Source organism: Cervus canadensis, chromosome 13 (assembly GCF_019320065.1).
Source record: "Cervus canadensis isolate Bull #8, Minnesota chromosome 13, ASM1932006v1, whole genome shotgun sequence".
Classification (NCBI taxonomy): domain Eukaryota; kingdom Metazoa; phylum Chordata; class Mammalia; order Artiodactyla; family Cervidae; genus Cervus; species Cervus canadensis.
Genome location: NC_057398.1, coordinates 13,492,878 through 13,517,056, shown reverse-complemented (window position 1 = coordinate 13,517,056; position 24,179 = coordinate 13,492,878). Strand labels below are relative to the sequence as shown.

At 37.5% G+C, this 24,179-nt stretch overlaps 1 protein-coding gene across 4 annotated transcripts in view; it reads left to right on the top strand.

Annotated features, from left to right (window-relative positions):
* The window catches only part of HMCN1 (hemicentin 1), a 512,408-nt gene that overhangs the window by 100,843 nt on the left and 387,386 nt on the right, over window positions 1-24,179 (top strand). For all 4 annotated transcript variants that reach the window (XM_043486094.1, XM_043486095.1, XM_043486092.1 and 1 more), the window contains exon 2: window positions 16,236-16,306. In XM_043486094.1, the coding sequence (XP_043342029.1) occupies window positions 16,236-16,306 (71 nt within the window). The remainder of the gene's footprint in view (window positions 1-16,235; window positions 16,307-24,179) is intronic.

The following is a 24,179-nucleotide window of genomic DNA, read 5'->3' as shown; positions in this document are numbered from 1 at the left end:
TGGGCTGGTGGTCTGTTTCACCCTTGATAGTATACTTGTTTCAATGCTGTTCTCTCTGAACATCCCACCCTCGCCTTCTCCCACAGAGTCTAAAAGTCTGTTCTGTACGTCTCTTTTTCTGTTTTGTGTATAGGGTTATCGTTACCATCTTTTTAAATTCCACATATATGCGTTAGTATACTGTATTGGTCTTTATCTTTCTGGCTTACTTCACTCCGTATAATGGGCTCCAGTTTCATCCATCTCATTAGAACTGATTCAAATGAATTCTTTTTAATGGCTGAGTAATATTCCATGGTGTATATGTACCACAGCTTCCTTATCCATTCATCTGCTGATGGGCATCTAGGTTGCTTCCATGTCCTGGCTATTATAAACAGTGCTGCGATGAACATTGGGGTGCACGTGTCTCTTTCAGATCTGGTTTCCTCGTTGTGTATGCCCAGGAGTGGGATTGCTGGGTCATATGAATCACAACTCTTATTTAACGTTGTTCTGGAGTACTAACCAATTCCATTAGACATGAGAGAGAAATCAGAGATGTAAAAAACAGAAAATGATTTGCAGCTTTCATGACTGTATACCTGGAAAACCAAAAAAGAGTCAGCTGAAAATTCTTACAAAGAGTAAAAAAAATTCCAAATGGTGATAAAGATAAATTACTATACAAAATCAATAACTTCTGTATAATACAAAGTTGCAACCACTTAGAAGACATAATGGAAGAAAGACCCCTGATTTTCAACATCAAAAAGTATATCTAAATAGCTATAAACTTAGTAAGAAATATGCGCACTTCTGTTTGGGGGAAAAAAACTATGAAAAACTTCTAATGATCCCGAAAGAATACTTCAATAATTGGAATAATGCATCATGAAAAATCTAAGCATTTTGTCCATTTGTCCTAATTTATTCTATGAATTTGTGTGACATAGACAAAAATGTCCACAGGATTTTTTTGAACTAGATAGACTGATCTTCTATTGTCATTGGAAATAAGCACCAATAGCCAGGAAAATTCAGCCAAAGGAGGGTGATGATGTGGAAATTAGCCCCACCTGAGATTAAAACATATTAAGCCTCAGTTATTAAGACGGTGTGGTTCTGGGCATGAAGGAAAAGATTAATGGAAAAGAATATAGAATACACATGTGAATTGTAGTGGCATGTAATATCAGTAGGGAAAAATAGATTTTTCTGTAAATAATTATGAGCCAGCAGGGTACCCATCTGGAAAAAAAGTGAATCCATACCTCACAGCTTACACCAGCAGAAACTTCAAACAAACCATAGATGTCAATCTAAAACACCAACCTTAAAAGTACTAGAAGACATCAGGGGAGAATTTTATATGACTTCAGCATGAAGAAAGTTTTCCTAACTTACGATAAAAACCAGGAACCATGGGGAAAAGAGTAATAAATTTTACTTACTACATAAAAGAAAACTATTTTTACATGACCAAAATTGCCACAAGAGACATTGAGCTAGAGAATACTTTTTGCAACTCATATCACAGACAAAACCTAATTTACTCAGTGTAAGCAGCTTTCGCAGATTGACACGCAGAGAGTAGCAACCCAGTATAAAATTGGACAAAGATCATGGGCGTTTGTTATTTTACACCAGGGAAATTTAAGAGGTCTTCCCTGAATACTGTACTATTATGCCCACCCCCTATCCATTATTTGTGTCAGTAGCCTGCTTATTTCCATCACAGCACTGATTCCAACAAGTTGCTATTTTCTCTTTGCTCATTTACTTGTTTTATTGTCTTTTTCATCTGCCATATTGTGAAATCCTCAGGGAAGTGATACATATGTCTCCTCCTGCTGTAGGATATGAGGCATTCACAATTCCGCTCTAAGTATGTTCTATTCCATCTTAGAAATATGCCTTCTAAGCTTTCTTCCTTATGATCTGTGCCAAACATGTTCAGCTTTTGTATAGTAAACTCAATAGATGAGTTGAGATTTGCAGAATTAAAACATCACAAATTCACATAGTAACGGTTGCAATGTGAATTATTTTATCAGGCTTCCAATGGTTAGCTTTAAGCATGGGGTATAATTACCTAATAGGGATTGAAAGATGATTTGTTGAATTAAAAAGTGTTAGAGCTTAAATGTTTGTCAGTTTATTCTTTGGCGCAGTGTGTGCTTTATCAATAACTTCTTTAGAGTCTTGAATTCAATTTCAGTTTCTTTTAATTTTCGTAATTCATCCACCTGATTAACTTTATTGATTTAATTATGATGAAATTAATAGTTACGGAGAATGAATGGGCTTCCCTGGTGGCTCAGATGGTAAACAATCTGCCGGCAATGTAGGAGACCTGCATTCTATTCTAGGTTGGGAAGATCCTCTGGAGTAGGAAATGGCTACTTACTCCAGTATTCTTGCCTGGAGAATCCCATGAACAGAAGAGCCTGGTGGGCTACAGTCCATGGGGTTGCAAAGAGTCGTGCACAACTGAGCGATTAACACTTTTACACTGTAGAGACCGAATATACAGTGAAATGAACCTGTTGCATGAAAATTTATTCTAAACCTTAGTGTTGAAACATAACAGATGTTTAGTAAATCACACTTTTTGAGAGTCAGGAATCCCGGTACAACTAAACTAGGTCCTCTGGCTCACAAGTCTACAGTCGAGGTACTGACTGGGTCTGTGGTTGTGGCATGGCTTGCCTGAAGAAAGTCCACTTTCTTACTCACGTGGTTGTTGTCAAGATTGAGTTCTTTGTTGGCTGTTGGCAAAAGACTGCCCTCAGCTCCTTGCCATGGGGTCCTCCCTGTAGGATAACAGGGTAACTCACATGGGTAATTTCCATCAGAGAGCGAGAGAGGGCATGCAAGACAGAGGTAAAATTTTTTAAACCTAATCTCAGTGGTAACGTTTCATTAGTTTTGTCCTGTTCTGTTCATTATAGGCAGGTCATTAAGTTCATCCCATTCTTAAGGAGAGGGGATTACAGAAGGGTGTGAATATCAGATGGTGGGGATCGCTGGAGGCCATTTTAGAGGACATCTACCACATTGGGTTATTTACCAAACAGTTAAGATACACGTCATTAGAAGAGTTCAGAGAAGTGACCTCTTAGGATTGAGACACTCAGGAATTTGTTCCAAAAAAATTGACACCTGAATTAAATCTTTAATAAAAGTTTGATAAGGGAGAAAGTGATCTCTTATATAGAAAAAATACAAACAAAGGTGTAGAGGTGGATATTTTTCTTGATTATTTTGGGCAGAGTGAACAGATAATATAGCTTTAGTAGTATTTTCATATAATATATTAATTAGCAACCCGGAATCATATACCTATTTTTTTTTATAAATACTGTTTTTATCTCAGTCTTGTTTGGGTATTAATATTTTTAAGTATCATTGAAGTGGAAAGTAAAGATCAAGCATATCTTTTAAATACTTGCTCGTGTAACTTCAAATTCTGAGATCTGATTTAATGGCAAGTATGAGAAATGTTCTATTATCTTCAAAAGCAAGAAAAAGTTTTAGTCATCTGAAAGTTTGACTTTTTTTTTCTGATGCAAGGTAGAAATTAAGGCATGACTTGATAAGAATGTGTGTGTCTGTTAGTCACTCATTCCTGTCCAATTCTTTGTGACCCCATGGACTGTAGCCTGCCAGGCTCCTCTATCCCTGAAATTCTCCAAGCAAGAATACTGGAGTGGGTAGCCGTTCCCTTCTCCAGGTGATCTTTCCAACCCAGGGACTGAACCTGGGTCTCTTGCATTCTTTATTGTCTGACCACCAGGGAAGCCCTGATAAGAATGTACTTTACTTTAAAAAAAAAAAGAGAGAGAATGTACTTAACTAATGCCTTTTTGGGTTGGAAATTCAAATTCATTAAATCATCTTAAACAGTGAGAAGTGCAAGAAAAGTATTATGTTTTACTAAACTCCCAGAGTGAATTTATTCCTTATAGTAGATTTTAAAAAAAACCAATCATTGTTGTGTGTGTTCTCTTGTGTCTGACTCTTTGCGACCCTATGGACTATAACCTGCCAGGTTCCTCTGTCCGTGCAATTTTCCAGGCAAGAATACTGGAGTGGGTTGCCATTTCCTACTCCACGGGATCTTTCTCACCCAGGAAATGAACCCATCTGCATTGGCAGGCAGATGCTTTACCACTCCCTGTCCTGGGGAGCCCTTAACCGATCGTAGTACCTACCATAATGTCTTTTACATTGCCGTGAAAGTTATCAACAGTTGCAGCAGTAGCAATAGCAGAGTTAGCGTGTTCAATCCATTCCAAGCACTACGTTTGCTTGCTATCCTCATTAAACAACCTCATTAAACACTTCTCACAACAAACCCAGTGTTTTAGGAATGGTTCAGTTTTCCCATACTAAGATGGGGGAAATAAAGTCATGGAGATTTAGGAACTGGATAAAAGTTAAAAACAAAACAAAAAAATATTATGGCAGAGCCTTGATTGTAACCCAAGTAGCTTTGATTCCAGTCTCTGAGCTCTTAAGCAAGATAGCAGACTGCCTCTTAGGTCAAACATTTAGTAAATGAAGGCCATGTGAGTGGACAATTCCAAATCCAGTGTCACTTTTCATCTAGGTTGTATTGATTTTCTGATGGCATTTGAGTCATTTAAGTGCTGTAAATCAGTTTGGTTGGGAACTGCATTTGGTCAAATTGCCTTCCCAGTGTCCCTTCTAATTTTTATTAGTAGATGCTTATAAAATATGTTAATTATTGCATTTTGGTTTGAGTAATATTGTACAAAAAGTAACAACCCTCACCTTGTGGAGTTCAAGTTTTAAACAGAGGCATATGCTTAGTCGCTTAGTTGTGTCCGACTCTTTGCGGCCCCATGGACTGTAACCTGCCAGGCTCTTCTGTCCATGGATTACTCCAGGCAAGAATACTGGAGTGGGTTGCCATGCCCTCCTCTTGGGGATCTTCCCAACCCAGGGATCTAACCTGGGTCTCCTGCATTGCAGGCAGATTCTTTACCAACGGAGCCGCCAGGGAAGGCTTGATGTAATTGGTTAACAGGAAGGCTGTACAGAGGGAAGAAGAGAAGCATGGGAACTTGGATCTGGGGTATTGAAACCCTGAGATGGAAGACTTCCCTGATAGTCCAGTGGTTAGTATTCCACATTTCCAAATTAGGGGGTGCAGGTTCAGTCACTGGATAGGGAACTAAGATCCCACATGCCGTGCAGTGAGGTTAATCTATCCATCAGGCAGTCACCCTGAGATGCTAAGAAAGGACTGATCACTGTGACATAGGAGAGATGCCACAGTGTCTCTTGTTTTTTATTTGGATGTGTACCACAGCCTTTTGTGCCTGTGGGGACATGCGTGTCTTTGCTTATGCAGTAGTGCGTCGATGAGTTGGGAGGAGAGGAACTGCATTGGCTCTTATGTGGGAGCTTTCCTCTTACCAAGCATGGGCACAGGGCACAGACTTGTCTTGGGTTGAAAACGCCTTGGGACCTAGTCACAATGGCATAAAGTAATTAACTTCAGTGACCTTAGACTATGGTAACTTCCAAATCTGAGATGCTTTTAGTTACCAACTTAGGTGAATACTCTGAACTTCTTCCCCGTAGGAGAGGTATTTAAATTTAAAATGGAAACTTACATTGATGGAACTTCCCTGTAGCTCAGCTGGTAAAGAATCCACCTGCAATGCAGGAGACCCTGGTTCAATTCCTGGGTTGGGAAGATACAGTGGAGAAGGGATAGGCTACCCACTCCAGTATTCTTGGACTTCCCTGGTGGCTCAATCAGTAAAGAATCTGCCTGCAATGCATGAGACCTGGTTTTGATCCCTGGGTTGGAAAGATTCCCTGAAGGAGGGCAGGGTTTCCCAGGTGGTGCTTGTGGTAAAGAACCTGCCTGCCAATACAGGAGACAGAAGAGACATGTGTTCGATTCCTGGGTAGGGGAGATCCCGTGGAGGAGGAAATGTCAATCCACTCCAGTATTCTTGCATGGAGAAACCAATGGAAGAGGAGCCTGGTGGGCTACTGTCCACGGGGTCACAGAGAGTCAGACACAACTGAAGTGACTTACCTTGCATTCAAGTTAAACCAGTCCAAAACCATACTAAGGTAGAATGCATGAGCACAACCTCAAGCCTGTATGTGATCAAGTGAAATCCTCTCTTTCTCTTTAATATACAAACACAAATAATATTTGTAATTTATAATATTTACAAATACAAATTTACAAATTACAAATTTGTAAGCTTGTAATTTACAAATACAAATATGAGAAATTTGAAGATGAAATAATCATTCCTCCACTTATTCCAAACATCAGTTTTTGCTCTGGTGTGACCTTTCAAAATTTGTCCTTATGCTTATCTGCCTTTGTTCATAATTGCAATCAAAGTACCTACAGGTCTGTTTTTTTTGGTGTGGGTCATGTTTAATGTTTTTATTGAATTTGTTACAGTCTTGTTTCTCTTGTCTGTGTTCTGATTTTTTGGCCATGAGGCGTATGGAATCTTACTTCCAACCAGGGATCAAACCTGCTCCCTTGGATTGGAAGGCAAAGTCTTAACTACTGGACTGCCGGGGAAGTGACTTTACCTATAGTTCTGTGTTTGGCTTTTTTTGTTTAATGGCATGTGATAAACATTTACTTGTTTTTTGACATGGAACAATAGTTTAATTGCTGCCTAATATTATTTAGAGACTCATGTTTTTTAATCATTTCTCTATTTTGATACTATTTGTTGCTGTCCTGGCAATGTCAGTATCTGTTTTCAGTGGATTATAACAGTGAGAAATAACTTTATCACAAGATAACTTTAAAACTTATCATACCTATAATCATATCATACATATAACTACAGTGAATTTCATAAAAGTTGCAACTACTTATGATCTTGAAGAGTACAAATATTCCAGGTTTATTTAGTATGACACTGGTTGCAGTGATAATATTAAACAAAATAATTTTCTTTCTTACAAGTTACTTCAAATTTGCTATAGTTTATGTCTCTATAGCAAAATATGAGCATTCGTTTCTAGTCTTGTTCTTTTGTTATCCTGTTAATGAATTTTCCTTTCTTTTAGTGATGGTACTTTATAGTTTTTTTGGTAAAAATTTGAATGATTTCTTCAGATAACATGGATTTTAATTTAAATCGGAAATAAATGTTCCCAAATCTGGCTTTATAGCCTTTCTAGGTTTTAACTTTTACTTGGTTTTTATATATTTATATCTACCAATATTTCCCCTTGTGATTTCTTCTATTACTTTGAAAAGGAGAATGTTATTTTTTATATATCTGATATATATATTCTCAGTTAGATTCAGTTGAAGTAATTATAATGGTTATACTGAACCTTTAGCCCTTTGGAGGTTATTTGTAATAGAGACTATAAAATTTGAATTAGAGTAAATATTTTTTAACATAAATAACCTTATTTTATATATCTTACCTTCAGATGCTTTTTTGTTTATAATTATTAATTCTTTTCCAGTTTTTACATATTATTTGTGTATCAGTACTTCTGTCCTTTCAGTTAGTTATGCTTAAGTTGTCCTATTTATGCTTTTTTTGGCCAGTTTTCATTGATAAAATCACCCATGTGCTATTTAGAATACATTAAAGAATATTGTTGCTAAGTATTCTAAAACACAAGTGAAAAAATTCTTTTTGAGATTTTTAATGTATTAAATCCACAGATTAACTTGGCAGAATACATATATTTCAATATTTAGCTTTTCTTTATATAACCACGGCCTTTTAATTTAAAAAATCTTTTCTGTTTTTCATAAAAAGTACTACTTAGTTCGATGTCATGATAAACCTGGAGTGTTCATACTGTTGCTGGGATTGTGGCTGAGCGGTTCCTCCTTTAATCTTGCTGGATCTGACTTGTGTGTTTCTTCTGGACAGCTGGAGGCACCATCTGTAACCAGCGATGAAATACAAATTGTATAGTTTGCATAAATCTGCATACTAGTCAAATATTCTGATATTTGCATTTAAAATTGGCATTGCACAAAATGAAGATAGATGGTAAAATTCATGCTAATAGTTTAATCTAGACTTGAGTGGGTTGCAAGGAGGAAGAGAAGATCCTCCCAGCATGGTACCTGCAAAGGGAGCACCCCTGGGTGCCAGAATACCCGGAGATCACATGCAGACCCATGCTGGCCCCTGAGGTCCCTAGGGATACAGGCTGTCAAGTTCCCCCTTGTGCCAATGGGACCCAAGCACTGTGCTCAGGCTGAAAACAGGTGAAGTTGAGACAGACATCTCCTCTGTTCCTGGCCCCACTGCCTCAACCCTTGTCAGACAGGCAGCCCCCAGGGATTTTTAAACCTTGGTGGTAGGTGCTGGGAAATGCTTGGTGCATGAATTAGGAGTGTATGAAAAGGCTTGTCCCGGCTGAGAGGCTAAGACTTGGCCTCTAGCCTTGACCAACTGTCTCATGCCCGCATCCTAACCCTCCCCGTCCTCATATCCAGGTCCTCCCGGGGTAGATGGGGGATGGTGACAGCCCCAGGAGCAGGGATGGGGCTGCTGGTAGGGCCTGGGCTTTATGGGATTAGAACAGGTGCCCTCTTCCCTGAAGGTGGTGGGGGGCAGGACGGTGGAAATGAGGCTCCAGGTTTGGAGTGCCTGTTACATCTGCCCATTGAACTTTGCTTTGCAAAACACAAATTAAGAGAGAAAATTACTGCAGGACAGTGACTGCAAAGCATTAAAGCCCAAGGCAGGGGTCTTTTTAAGATTAGGGCTTTGTACAACGTACTGGTCATAAGTCCATTCAGCCACCTCTTAGTTTGTAAGATACACCCAGATATTTCTGACTTTCTTATACTCAAGACTTCCACTCTTTAAATGTAAATATTTGCTTTCTCTTGACAATTTGAACCAACCTTAAGGATAGAACGCCTGTTGTTGATTGAGTGAATGCAAGTATTCAGGGAATAATACCGCATGCATATCATATATACAGATACATAAAAGCATCTATATTTTTGCCATGTCTCTGATTCTCATTGTTTGCAGATAAAGTGTTTACTTCATGAATATGGTTTTGGACCACTGAATTACATTTTCCCTGAAAACATGATCGAAGGATTGCATGCATTTGTTTAGTTGTAGAAACAATCAAGCCTGACATTGTCTATTCTCCTAACATGTTGAAATTTCAACAATATTAATGATTCTTTTCTAAGGACTTGCAAGCATTTTTTTTTTTTCAAAAATACTTTACTGCTCTTTTTATAATTTTTCTTTTCTTTATCCCTCCCTGCTGCCTAAATTTTTTTTTTTTTCCTGCTGCCTAAATTTATTTGGAAGACTGGTAATGCTAAGGAATTGTCAAAGAGAACAATGAAAACTTTGAAATGAATTGGCATATTTTTTTATCTTAAAGTTTAAAACATATTTTTCTGTAAGAATATCATTATTTAAATTTAAAAATATTCTTGAACATAGTATCTATTTTCTTCTTGCTTGTTTTCAGAATAACTTAATCACAATGGGAAGCTTGTTTATTAAATTTGTTAAAATAGCATGACTTAAAATATTATATGTTTTATTATATTTCTGAGTGTAACTTACCAATGCTTGGGTATGTTTTGATGTTTAAATATTTAGGAGTGCAGGCAAAACTGAGAATCTGGATTTTGTTGGGCTATTAAAAATCCCACGGCTGTTTTTGCAAGAGTGCTTGCTGGAGCTCTGGCCAAAATCCAGTCTAAGCAATAACATCCTACTCAGTATACCTCATGATCCTGTGTCAGTTATTAAGGCATTCTTCTTTGCTTCCTGCTCTAAACAGCTATGAAACATTGCTGAATTCATGTTCATGATTTTTTCTATATCCTGTTCAGTCTAAGTGAAATGACCCTTGCATTATACATATATTACCTACAGTTGTGCTAAGTGCATGTGTTTAAGATTATACAACTCGTTGTTAAATGAATAACCTCTTTGGAAAGTAAAACAGAATGCTATGTATGTAATCAATATTACATACTGTGCATGAATTCATCCTTAACTCATATTTTATAAAACACACTAAGTTACATCACTTCATGTCAAAACAATCATTAAAGGTCTTTAAGTGGTCTTGAAAATTACCTTTTTTAATGTGAGTAGGCATGTACTCAATTAAATGAGTCCTGAAATACCTTTGACATTAGCTCAGCTCAAAGTCAGGAAGCAGTTCTTTTTTGTGACTTAGATGCAAATCATTTAAAAATGGTGCTGAGCAGCAACATTATAATTAAGTGAGGAGAGAGAAATCTGGAAAGAGTATCTTACTAAATTGAAAACAATGCTAAGTATAGTTATTAGTCTGATTTTCTATAGCACTGCTAAACAAGAAACATAATTATTAATTTTTATTTAAATAATTTTAATGCTTTAAATATGTGTATATTTATATTACAGTTTTGCACAGAAGACATTATAGTTGATTTGTGTAAAATTAATTGAGAGTAGAATTTTTAGAAAGTGAATGTGTTGAGAGTCAGCTCATAGAAGGCATTCTGAACAGGCCATGTCCCAGCGTCTAGAATTTCTTTGCTCTGATATCACCCTCTGTGAGTTCAGTGTTCCCCTCAAGTCCCAACTCAGACCGCATCTTCTCCCTGATGTCTTCACTGTGTATTTCCCAAGAGCTCAGGGGTGTCTCTCTGGACACTGAAAATATTTGCCCTTCTCTGAGGCTAGATTAATTTTTCATAACTTGCTATTTTAAAAACTTTTCAACTATATTTAAATTTCCTCTATGGCAAGCACTGTGATTTATATATTTATTTTGACCTTTTGTAATGCTTTGAAAATATTGATTAATTTATAGTGCAGCTTAGGGGTTTTCACTTTTCACACATTTATGTACAATTATAAATATAAAACTAAGAGCTACATATTTTTAAAAAGCAAGGAAATTGTAAGCATTGTTATCAAACTATTCACAAGAAGTGTTTGAGACTCCAGCAAGAAGCAGTAAATATACCTCTTATTATTAAGGAACCACTTTGAGTAAAGAAAAACTGTAAGGAGCAAAAATCTGTTAGTGAAAAGGAAAAAGGAAGTGAGGAACTGGATATTGATCTTGCCAAGTGAAGCAGTAAAAGAAAATACTACATTGTGAACTTCTTTCCATTTTTTGCTCAAATTCAATTCAGCAACTCAGATTAGGAGAACAAAGGCTGAGATGTTGGAAATAAATCCAACCCATCTGATAAATCCCTAGGAAACGGGAAATAACACAATTAATGAGAAGAGGAAAGACTTGTTTAGAGTTTCAGACATTTTTTTATTTTTAATCAAAAGTTATCTTCTGATGTGTGACGTACTCCTTGTACTTTTAATAATACATATTTCTTACCTTAATGTTTTTTTTTTGCTTTTTTAAGTTCAGTGGTATGTGGAAAATTGTATATGTTGATTATCTGCATCAATAACTTGATGAAAGAATAAATACTTTTGCATAAAGAGGAAGTGAACCATTCAGTTGACTAGTCAGTGTCGCCATGCTGATTACGTAGCATGATCTTTAGCTGTAGCCTGGAGGTTCCGTGGTAAAATGAAAGGCACACAAAATGAAGAGTCTGAAGACCTGGCCTTAATCTTTATTCTTTTGTTTCCCTTCTTCTCATCTTCAAATGTTTATTTAGAATCTATTTATAGGTACATCTCCTTAGGCTGATAATCAAGTGAGGGAGACAGAAGGCAATGGCAATCACATATGTGATAGATGCTCTCACGTCACAGGCAGACAGTATCATGGTACCGTTCAAAGGGGCTGGCTGGCTTTGACTTACTATCCAACCTTCAATTATTTGTATAATAATATGGGCTTCCCTGGTGGTTCAGAGGGTAAAGAATCTGCCTGCAATGTGAGAGACCCAGGTTCAATCACTGGGTTGGGAAAATCCCCTGGAGAAGGGGATGGCTACCCACTTCAGTATTCTTGCCTGGAGAATTTCATGGACAGAGGGGCCTGGTGGGCTACAAACCATGGGTTAGCAAAAAGTCAGACATGACTGAAAACCACCACCATACCAAACCATAGGTAATAACAGTAATTTGATGAAATACAGAGTTGTTGTGAAAACTTGATATATAGAATTTTTTTAAAAATTAGCATTAGTAAGAACTTTTTTGTTTTTTCTAATTTGAAATCCTAAATTTTCATTTCCCTCTTGAAATCTCCTTGATTCATTCTGAAAAGTGTTTTTTCTATGTTAGTACTCCCACACTACTTTTTCCATACTTTTCTTTCTGCATTTATTGTGAAAAAGTGAAACTGTTAGTCTCTTCTTGTCCTTGTGTTGGTTACTCAGTTATGTCCAACTTTCTGTGACCCCATGGACTGTAGCCCACCAGGCTCCTCTGTACATGGGATGTTCTAGGCAAGAATACTGGAGTGGGTTGCTAAGCCCTTCTCCAGGGAATTTTCCCAACCCAGGGATTGAACCTGGGTCTCCTGAAATGCAGGTAGATTCTTTACCCTGAGTCACCAGGGAAGCCCCTGTATAGTATGTCATAATAATTATATCTCAGTAAAACTGGAAGAAAAAAGTTGCTTCTTTTAATCTATTTTCAAATATCCAGGCACATGACAATAAAGAATTCTAGATATTGTGTGCATCAGTTTAGGCACTCCAAACATGGTCTGTTTTGCCCATGCTCCAGAGGAAAGAAGAAAGTTCATAGTGATATAATCATTGATAGAATGGAGATCTTGGAAAAGAGGAAATGCTAGTGAGCTATGGAGGTTGCTCAGTGTAGAAAGTGTTTTCAGATGTCTTAACCTCTTTCTTCACTACCAAAGTTTTTCAATTTCATCATCTCTGAACCTCAAGTTTTCTTGTCTGTAGATAAGAAAATTGAAGCAAATGATTTTTAATGCCTCATCAAGCTTGAGGATTCTCTTTGGAGACTGATGGTTGTTTTATATTGGATTGACCAGAAAGTTCATTTGGATTTTTCTGTAACATGGAAAAAACCAAATGAACTTTTTGACCAACCCAGTATATTTTTTTGGTGTTCTTTTGGTAAGCAACCAGATAAAGTCATTGAATAAAATGGGCTATGATCACTTATTCTGTTAAATGTTGTGCCCCTTCATTCTTCCCATGTCTTTATTATACAAACATCAACCAGCATTAATGTATGCTGAAGAAAAGGCAGAACATCCAAGGAGATAGGACTTGATTCATACTTTCTAGAATGAGAGGTGTATGGGCAGATGAAAGACGTGGGAATGGCCGTGAAAGACGTGAAGGAAGAGCAGTGTCTTCATGCTAAGCAGTGTGACGAAGTTTGAAGATTAGAGAAATAGAAGAGAGGACCTGTGGTGCTTTGGAGAGGTCTCATTTGATTGTATAGGCAATAGAGGGCCATGTTCAGTCAGGAAGAGAAGACAGAGTTAGACCTGTTGAATGTTGTGGAAGGCTTGGCAGGGGCTAAAAGCAACACGAAAAAAAAGGAAGAGAAGAGGAAATTGCTCATGACACAGCTGGTGTCAGGCTCTATTAGATGAAGAGAAAGAGTGAAATGGACACAAGTCCTGAAAGGAAGGTTGATTTTGCCAAATAGTTATATCATTGCATTCAAAAGAGTTGGAAAAGATGCTTACAACTGGAGGGATATGGCAGCCTAGCAAGGCTTTATCTCTCCTGAGTATTTTTTTTTTTTTTTTTTTTTTGGTCTGAGTATTTCTTATAACTGATAAAAGATTTATCTCAAGTGTCCAGTGTGATTTGTATATAAATGGGCTTCAGGAAATATTTCCTGTCTTTGTTGAAAACAGGTGGATATTTGAATCTCTTGATAATTAAATGAAGGCTAATTATCAGTTTTCCTATTTTATAGCATCCGCTAGTCTCCACTATTGAGGAACAGACATGTATCAGGGCTATTTAAAAAAATTGTTATTATAAGGAATGTTCTTGCATGTCTGTACTATTTATTTTCATATAATTGATTTTTCTAGTATTCTTTGTATTCCGTTCTGGTTCTTGAGTTTGAATTCTAGAATTATTTCAGTATTATGCCATGTAGAAGCACAGAAGCTTGATGGTGCTGCTGACAATTTATATGTCAGGGTGTAACTGCCTGGCATATTCTTTGCTGTTTTGCATTCCTCTGCAAAGTATGCCTTTGTTTAGTCTTGAGGGAGTAGTCTTCTCCGATTTTCCATATACTCAGGACATGACGTTTACATAGCTAATGACTGTTCTGCTCTGTATGGAATGCAGATGTTTGCATTTTCACACAGTTTCTCCAATCACCTCTTCATTCCTTTTGCATGGTGCAAGGTGTCTAATCTGTGGTGAAGAATGGAGACATATTTTCATGTAATTTCTAAGAAAAATTACATGCGCTATGACAAGCATGTCATGCTTCCTATCCAGTTTACCTCATTTATTTCTAAGATTCTGCAATCTGTTTTTGTATCACATTTAGCATATTATAGAAGGCCTGGCTCATTAATTATTATCCTTTGAAGTCATAAGTCCTTTTCTAACAGTATGCGTTTGAAGCTAATGTCTCATAAAAACTAAATGTTAAGTATTTTTATAATCTTCCTTACATAAAATAGAAGAACTTTCATCCACCCTAGGAATTTAAGATGCTTTGTCTGTACGCATGATACTTGGATCAATTTTAAACTATTACTTAAATATATGGATGTTTCTGGGTTTCCCTGGTGGCTCAGACTGTAAAGAATCTGCCTGCAATGCAGCAGACCTGTGTTTGATCCCTGGGTCCCTGGGTCGGAAGGATCCCCTGGAGAAGGGAATGGCTACCCACTCCAGTATTCTTGCCTGGAGAATTCCATGGACAGAGGAGCCTGGTGGGCTACGGTCTGTGGGGTCGCAAAGAGTCGGACACAACTGAGCGACTAACATATGGGTGTTTCCAGGCTTCCCTGGTGGCTCAGATGGTAAAGAACCTGCTTGCAATGCGGGAGACCTGGGTTTGATCCCTGGATTGGGAAGATCCCCTGGAGAACAGCATAGCAACCCACTCCAGTATTCTTGCCTGGAGAATCCTCATGGACAGAGGAGACTGGTGGGCTGCAGTCCATAGGTCACAAAGATTTGGACACGACTGAGCGACTGAGCACACACACATGGATGTTTCCTGGGGGAAGTAATTGATACCTGTAGAGGCCAATTTCAGCTTGTCTATTTTAAAGGTTAATTTTTTTTTTTTAAGAAAATGGTCTTTGCAGATTAAAATGTTTACTATTAAATAAGCATGCTCTATGTGTGTGTATCTATATTTATATCTCTGTCAATTTAACCCTACTGGTATCTGGACTTCTCTTCACCTGGCTTAGGTCTTGGTTTTCACCAGGAAACAGTCCCCCTACTTGTTTCCACTTGAAACAATGGTTTGTACGGTATATTAGGACAGTCGTGAGGGTGGCAGTGACCGCAGAGGTAATTATTTTCATCAAAGGTGTTGAGGAGAATGGTGATAATGAGGGACAGCAGCCCCAGCTGTGGCAAATGAAGTGGTAGCAACTGTGTTTGAACTTTCAATATCCTTGTATCTGTGCTTCTGATCTTCCTATCTGTGGACAAAGAAGGGTCATTTGGCTTTTTTTTTTGGTTTAGTATTAAATGTTTTATTTGCAAACAAGTTTACAATTTGTAGTTGACAGATGAAAATTAAAAGATGAATAAGTGATTAATTTAGAATTCAACAACAAAATAGTTGTTCCATAAATAGTTGCTCTCCACTGACTGGTGGGAGTACAAAGAGACTGAAACTGATGCCTCCTGATTCTTTCCCCTGTGACATTTTAACTCCCTCTTTGCATTTTCCTGATGGCTCAGCTGGTAAAGAATCTGCCTGCAATGTGGGAGACCTGGGTTCGATTCCTGGGTCAGGAAGATCTCCTGGGGAAGGGAAAGGCTACCCATACCAGTATTCTGGCCTGGAGAATTCCATGGACTGTTTAGTCCATGGGTTTGCAAAGAGTCGGACACGACTGGGTGACTTTCACTTTTTGCATTTCCTAAGGCTAAAAATTGACTGTTTTAAGTATGCATCATTTATGACAAATTTTCAAGTAGTCTTTGGTAGCTATAAATTGAGAAATGGTCTTTGTTGTTTTGTTGACTATTTCTACTTGTTCAATTAACTGTACAGTGCATAGTGAAAGGACATTTGCAATGACAGTACGCTAAAGACCTTAATGCTATTGAGCACTATTCTTGACTTACGTCATTTTTATCTCCACAGAAATTGGCCCAGTAACAGTTACCACAGATCCCAAGAAATTTCAGTATGAGCTCAGAGAACTCTATGTTCAGGTGAGTGCTTTCTTTTCATTTTATTTCTTTCAGGGGAAAGGAAAATAATGAACTTTTGGCTGACCATCTTCAGTTTTAAGCCTGAAAGTAATAATTATTAGTTTTTAAATTCCAATACCACTTTTTCTGACTTGAATGATACACATGGAATTGGGACAGATTGGGTTTAAAACACCATCTTCATGTAACAGAACTACAGAATTCTGTAGTTGTGACAGACTGGCCCACAAACCTGAGTGTTTACTGTATGATGCTTCAGAGAAAAGTTCGTTGAATTTTGCTCTAGATGACTTCAGTGATAAAGAATCCACTTGCCAATTAGGAGACACAGGAGATGTGGGTTCAATCCCTGGGTCAGGAAGATACCCTGGAGTAGGAAGTGGCAACCCACCAGTATCCTTGCTTGGAAAATTCCATGGACAGAAGAGCCTGGTGTGCTACAGTCCATGGAGGCTGCAAAAAGTCAGACACAACTGAGCACTAGATGACTCCTTTCACTGACTCCTTTCACTGTTTCATAAGGAACAGTTAATTCTTTTCCTGTAGTCGTTGTGCTATAATTAGGATAATTTAAAAATTCTTTGCTTTAAGTCATCTATATAAATGTTTGTAGGTATAGTTTTGTTAGTAGAGAAGATGAATAGTTGGTTGAAATGTTATTCTGAAAATAGGACTTGGAGATAAGGTTAATAATTACCTTCTCATTCCTTGTTGAGGTCATTTTTCTCAAATCCATTTTTTTTTTTTTTTTAAATAACTTGCTTCTCTGAGGCTGTTATACTGTCCTATCCTCCATAGATGGTCTCTGCTGCAATCACCTATAGGTCTTTTGGGCACTCCCCATTGAGGCTATTGGTGACTGGATCATTGGCTACCTTTCCCCTTTAGGGCGGCCATCATGCCAGGGCACCTCACCGGTTACTGGAATGACCTGTCAGAACCTTCTCCTCTCAGTTCTCTGACCTGGCCTTCAGTGACGTTCCTCTCCTCCATCTCAGCCTTCTCTTCCCACACCCTCTGGACCTTGCGTGTGTGCTTCATTGCTCAGCCGTGTCCAAGTCTTTGTGACCCCTCAGACGGCCACCAGGCTACTCTGTCCATGGGGATTCCCCAGGCAAGACTACCCAATTCATTCTGTCTCTCAGGTCACTCAGGCAAGTTTTTAATCTCCAGCCGCAACCATCTGTTCACCAAGCTTGTTACAGCTTCTTACTACAACTGCTTCTTCACCCTCATCAAACATTCCAGTCCAGTGATCCCTATCCTTTCTCCCAGGCCTTCAGAGCTCTCCTTTTTCACTTTCTTCCAATCTAGCTCAGAGTCTTGTCATTTCAAAAACACTGCTTTTTTTTCTTGTCCATTGCTTTTTTGTTCAAAAGGCAAAACTTCATTCCTGAAGGACCAAAATTAGTATGCCAGGTGCCATTGAAGTCTCATGATATGGCAGGTTGATTTCACTATAAATACATAGCCACCTGCTTCTTCTGGACTCTCTTAATAGTCCTATGATCCTATTCTGTTTCTTTGGTCAATTATATCTCCTACGCCTCCCAATGGCAGTTGCAAACTTTAGCTATTCTTCTTAAACCTGTATTCCATTTCTCTTTTACTACTGACCATTTCCAGCTAACGATCCACTCTGAGCAAGCTGTCTCACTTACTGTTTCACACACAGGCACATTTAAATGGAAGCTCTTAGCTTCCTCATACCTTACATGTAATCCACGTGCATCTGATACCCATCCTATCCTCATTCTCTACATACTCACAACTCCTTGGCTTTCTCAGGATCTTAATGCTATCAAGCTGTTTTTTTTTTTTTTTTTTTAACTGCTTTAGGTGCCCATTTACTTAAAAAAAAATTGGTGTGTAGTTACCTTACAGTGTTGTATTTCTACCGTACAAACAACATGAATCAGCTGTACATATACATATATCATCTTTTTTTGTTTTTACTTCCTCTTTAGGTCACCCCAGAGTATTGAGTAGGGTGCTATACAGTAGATTCTCTTTAGTTTATTTATACTATTTTATACATAGTATTAATAGTGTATATATATGTCAATCCCAGTCTCCCAATTCCTCCCACCTCTTCCTCTATTTCCTATAAATATGTTCAAGTCTTCCTCCAAAACAAACCCCTCTCCCAGTGAACCAAACTGTTGAAAACAAAACAAACTAACCAACAAATCACTGTTTTTCTCAAAATTCTCTTACAGATAGCAGCTTTCATTTCTCGGTTCCTTCAATGCCTGCCATCTTTTCCTCTTGTGCCTTCTGCAGTTAACTTCTTAGTCTATTTCAATCTCGTCCCCACTCCCATGCTGGATGTAGCTCTAGCTGGTGACACATAATCTCTGGTTTTGCTAAATGCAGTGGAAACATTTCATTTGTCAGTATGTTAGTTAAACATCTTTGTAGTTCTTGGCAATACTGGCCTCTCCCTTCATCTTGAGGCATTTTCTTCCTTTACATATTCTTTCACTTTTCTTCCCACTTTTCTTGAGCTTCTTAGGCAGCTCATTTCCCCCCAGTTGGCCATTTAATGTTTAGGGTCCTAGCAGGTTTGTAAACTGGCCCCATTTATTTCTCTCATTTTTATTTTTTCTCTTTAGGAAAAATCATCCATACACACATGAATACATTTCTAGCCTAGAACTCTCCTCTGGGAAATAGACCCTTCAGTCAGTCTCTGGGATGTCACAATGGTGCTCCAAAGTGAAACTCACTTTGGATGTTCTCTTTCCACTCCTTCTAATATGGTTCTAAATCCTTGCTCTTTGTCTTCTGTTTATTATCTTTGTGAATTATGCCTGTAGTATCCTGGTTATTCACCAAAATTCTGAATCATCCTTAATATACACGTCTTTTCCCCTCCAAACCATTAATCAAATATTGGTTTTTAACTTTCTAAATAATTTTTATATCAATTGACTTTTATTCATTAATGTTACCATGTCATAGTCCCAATTATTGTATCTTTAGGCTGAATTAATGCAAAAAAGCTTCTCAGTGATTTCCCTGCTTTTATTCTTGCTTTGATTTTCTAGGCCTTTCTCTACTCTGACCGGCAGACAAAAGATCTAAAAAAAAAGTCACTCAACATTCCCCTCTAATACCCTGTCCACTCACCTCCTACCCTCACTTCATCCAAGTTTTCCTGAGTGACCTGAGGACTGTCTACCTGTCAACCCTTCCTGGAGCCACTCTCTTTGGGCCCTGAGATCTGCTGTAGGGGTCTTGCATAGCGTCTCCTGTGTCTGGATGCTCACCTGTCTCCCTGTGGGGCCCTTGCATGTGCTGTTCTCTTTGCATATGTGTGTGTGAGTCATTCAGTTGTGTCCGACTTTTTGTGACCCCATGGATGGTAGCACACTAGGCAGGAATACTGGAGTGGATTGCCATTTCCTTCTCCTCTCCTTGCATAGGAAGTTCTTGTTCTTCATCTTGCCCTCATGTCCATGCTTCTTTAATCGAGTTTAAAATCCTGTTTTCAAAATCTCATCTGGAATACCACTTCCTCAGAGAATCCTGTCCTGTCCTCCAGGATTGGTCATATCTCATGGCCTCTTTCTGTCACAAAAGTAGTTGGGATTTCAGAGTGAGGGATTATGTCTGATTTAGCTAATCAGTGAATCCCTTAGTAAAATGCATGGCATATAGAATGTGCTCATATAGAATGAATGGAAGAATGAATGAAGGAAGGAAGGAACAAACCACCACTGTGTACAAATTAACAGTTCAAATTAGAGTTTGAAGTTTAATACTTCAATTGGTTTCACTGTTGAGTGCATGACTTCATTTGGAACTATATATGGTATGAGCATATTGGGGCATAGGGTGAAAAAACTCAGGAGTTTGGCATTCCAAATATGTATTCCATCACGATTTTTTCGTTGTGCCTGTCTCTATTTTTAAATTGCATAGTAAATTGGATTATGTTTCATAAATGTCTAAATAGGTTTTTATAGTTATCCCTTGTCTATTTTTCTCTTTTATTAAATTTCTTCTGATAATTTCTATCATTAATCCTCTATTTCCTTTCTCATATCATTCTTTTTCAGTCATTATCTCAATACTTATTTATAATTGACTTTTCTATCCCCTGATATAGCAAATTCTTTTCCACTTTGGATGTCCACATTCTTTGAAAGAAAATTTACATAAAAATTTCTATCCTGTATGTGGAACACAGGAATTTAAAATTGTATTACCCCAATTGTTTATATTTTTGTATTCTGGTGTTTTGAACTCCTGAACTCCTGAGGGCAAGAGCCTTATAGCTCTCATTGAGCCTCTGGTCTACCATGGGATGAATCAGTGTCTGCAGGAGAGTGGACTTAAATAGCTATTGAATAAATGAATGTCATATGAGCTTAGCTTCTTTTAAAAATGTATATTTAACAGTGAAACTATATCAAATGCAATACAAACTTTACCTGATGGTACAAAAGATACTTAAAAATCTTATCATCACTTTTTGTAATATAAAGATTCGGTACGGCCATGTAATGGAGGTTTCTAGCTGAAAGAATGTTTGGAAGAGATTTACTGCATTCATTTCTTTTCCCCTCTGCAAGAATTCAGCTGGGATATATTCTTAGAAAGCTGGCCAGAATGCAAATGCCTACATTCTCACTGAGACCTGGCACTTCCTCATTTCCTGCCTCTCCCCTTCTTTTGTTCTAAGGGATCTTCAGATCCTCCTTGCTCTGTTTGTCTCCAGGGTGGAGAGGGTCATGATCCTTAATCATACTCCATTGATTCCCTTCCCAGAGCCCTCCTCAGCCAACCTCTGGAACTGAACTTGATATAGATACTCTGTAGAGTCATAATGTCTCTGTTCAAGAAAATAATCTTTCTTCCTTCCCTGGAATGAAAGCTGGTGTCCGTTTCTCTGGAGATTTCCTCTGTACTGGCTGCATCTTAAGGATTTATTTTTACATTGTCTTGAGATACAAGAGGATGCTTAATTAGAACTAGCCAGGGAAGGAATCAAATATTTACTTTTTCTCTTCATTCAAAGTTGGACACTGTTATAAGCATCGTGGATATCATGGAAGTATTTTTATTTTCAAAGATTCTGGTGAATTATTCCTTTTTTATCAGTGGCAAAAATTTTCATTAAGTAAGGGTCAAATATGAAGACACTAGGCTACATCATTACTTAACCCTGACCTAAAGAATGTATTTTGTTTTCTCTTCAGTGTTTGTTTAGAGAATATTTTATTTCATAACCCACTCTGAGAAACTAAAATTCACGAATTTCATAAAATTTTAGTATGATACTAAAGTTTGTGTGTGTGTGTGTGTGTTTTTGTGTAATTTCCAGACCCTTTTTTGGTTCCTCTTCTACTATTTTTAGTAACTCTCCCCAAATCACTGATATGAAGAGCAAAAAGGATGGCTGTTTTATTAAAATTAACTTGGATTTTTTTTTAAAAGAAACCTTTAAAAATATTCCTTTCATAATTTAATTGTTTTGAAAACAAGAAAAGGAAATTCAGTTTGAAGTAAATTAAATAATTGCCCATTAACTTTTCACCAGAGTCAGCTACTTTTCTTGTAGGGGTAATTAACTTGAGGAAAAAGCCATTTAAAATTTTACAAGAAAAATGTAAGAGAAATCACTAAACTTAAACCATTAAATGTATAACATTAATTTCATTTTTCTGCATCCTCCTTCATTTGGGGTATAGAACAGTAACTTGTACAGAAAGCATCTGAGCTTTCTCTCTTGGGAAAAGAAGAGACTATAAATGACAACAATGGTATTCAAATCACACAGAGCTTTGACAGTTAATATCCTTGTGAATATGCAGTGCAAAGTCTTATCTCAGATCCCATTCCTTATAAGATGCTATAAAGCTTGTTGATTTTTAGAAAATGGTATTGACAATGATATGCTTTATTTTTTTTTTTCATTATGAAATTTATTTTTTTTCTGTATAATTTCTTTTTTCTTTCTTTTTTAAATTTATTTATTTTAATTGGAGACTAATTACTTTATTATAGTGGTTTTTGCCATACATTGACATGAATCACCCATGGGTGTACATGTGCTCCCCATCCTGAACCCCCCTCCCACCTCCCTCCCCATCCCATCCCTCAGGATCATCCCAGTGCACCAGTCCTGAGCACCCTGTCTCATTCATTGAACTTGGACTGGCGATCTATTTCACATATGATAATATACATGTTTCAATGCTATTCTCTCAAATCATCCCACCCTCACCTTCTCCCACAGAGTCCAAAAGTCTGTTCTTTACATCTGTGTCTCTTTTGCTGTCTCACATATAGGATCATCATCACCATCTTTCTAAATTCCATACATATGTGTTAATATACTGTATTGGTGTTTTTCTTTCTGACTTACTTCACTCTGTATAATAGGCTCCAGTTTCATCTACCTCATTAGAACTGATTCAAATGCATTCTTTTTAATAGCTAAGTAATATTCCATTGTGTATATGTACCACAGCTTTCTTATCCATTCATCTGCTGATGGACATCTAGGTTGCTTCCATGTCCAAGCTATTGTAAACAGTGCTGCGATGAACATTGGGGTACACATGTCTCTTTCAATTCTGGTTTCCTCGGTGTGTATGCCCAGAAGTGGGATTGCTGGGTTGTATGGCAGTTCTATTTCCAGTTTTTTAAGGAATCTCCACACTGTTCTCCATAGTGGCTGTACTAGTTTGCATTCCCACCAACAGTGTAAGAGGGTTCCCTTTTCTCCACACCCTCTCCAGCGTTTATTGTTTGTAGACTTTTTGATAGCAGCCTTTCTGACCGGCGTGAGATGGTACCTCATTGTGGTTTTGATTTGCATTTCTCTGATAATGAGTGATGTTGAACATCTTTTCATGTGTTTGTTAGCCATCTGTATGTCTTCTTTGGAGAAATGTCTGTTTAGTTCTTTAACTCATTTTTTGATTGGGTCATTTATATTTCTGGAATTGAGCTGCATGAGCTGCTTGTATATTTTTGAGATTAACTCTTTGTCAGTTGCTTTGTTTGCTATTATTTTCTCCTATTCTGAAGGCTGTCTTTTCACCTTGCTTATAGTTTCCTTCATTGTGCAAGAGCTTTTAAGTTTCATTAGGTCCCATTTGTTTAGTTTTGCTTTTATTTCCAATATTCTGGGAGGTGGGTCATAGAGGATCCTGCTGTCATTTATGTCAGAGAGTGTTTTGCCTATGTTTTCCTCTAGGAGTTTTATAGTTTCTGGTCTTACATTTAGATCTTTAATCCATCTTGAGTTTATTTTTGTATATGGTGTTAGAAAGTGTTCTCGTTTCATTCTTTTACAAGTGGTTGACCAGTTTTCCCAGCACCACTTGTTAAAGAGGTTGTCTTTTTTCCATTGTATATCCTTGCCTCCTTTGTCAAAGATAAGGTGTCCATAGGTGTGTGGATTTATCTTTGGGCTTTCTATTTTGTTCCATTAACCTATATTTCTTTGTGCCAGTACCATACTGTCATGATGACTGTAGCTTTGTAGTATAGTCTGAAGTCAGGCAAGTTGATTCCTCCAGTTCCATTCTTCTTTCTCAAGATTGCTTTGGCTATTCGAGGTTTTTTGTATTTCCATACAAATTGTCAAATTATTTGTTCTAGTTCTAGTTCGCTGAAAAATACTGTTGGTAGCTTGATAGGGATTGCATTGAATCTATAGGTTGCTTTGGATGGTATACTCATTTTCACTATATTGACTCTTCCAATCCATGAACATGGTATTTGTGTCATCTATTTGTGTCATCTTTGATTTCTTTCATCATTGTTTTATAGTTTTCCTTATATAGGTCTTTTGTTTCTTTAGGTAGATTTATTCCAAAGTATTTTATTCTTTTCGTTGCAGTGGTGAATGGAA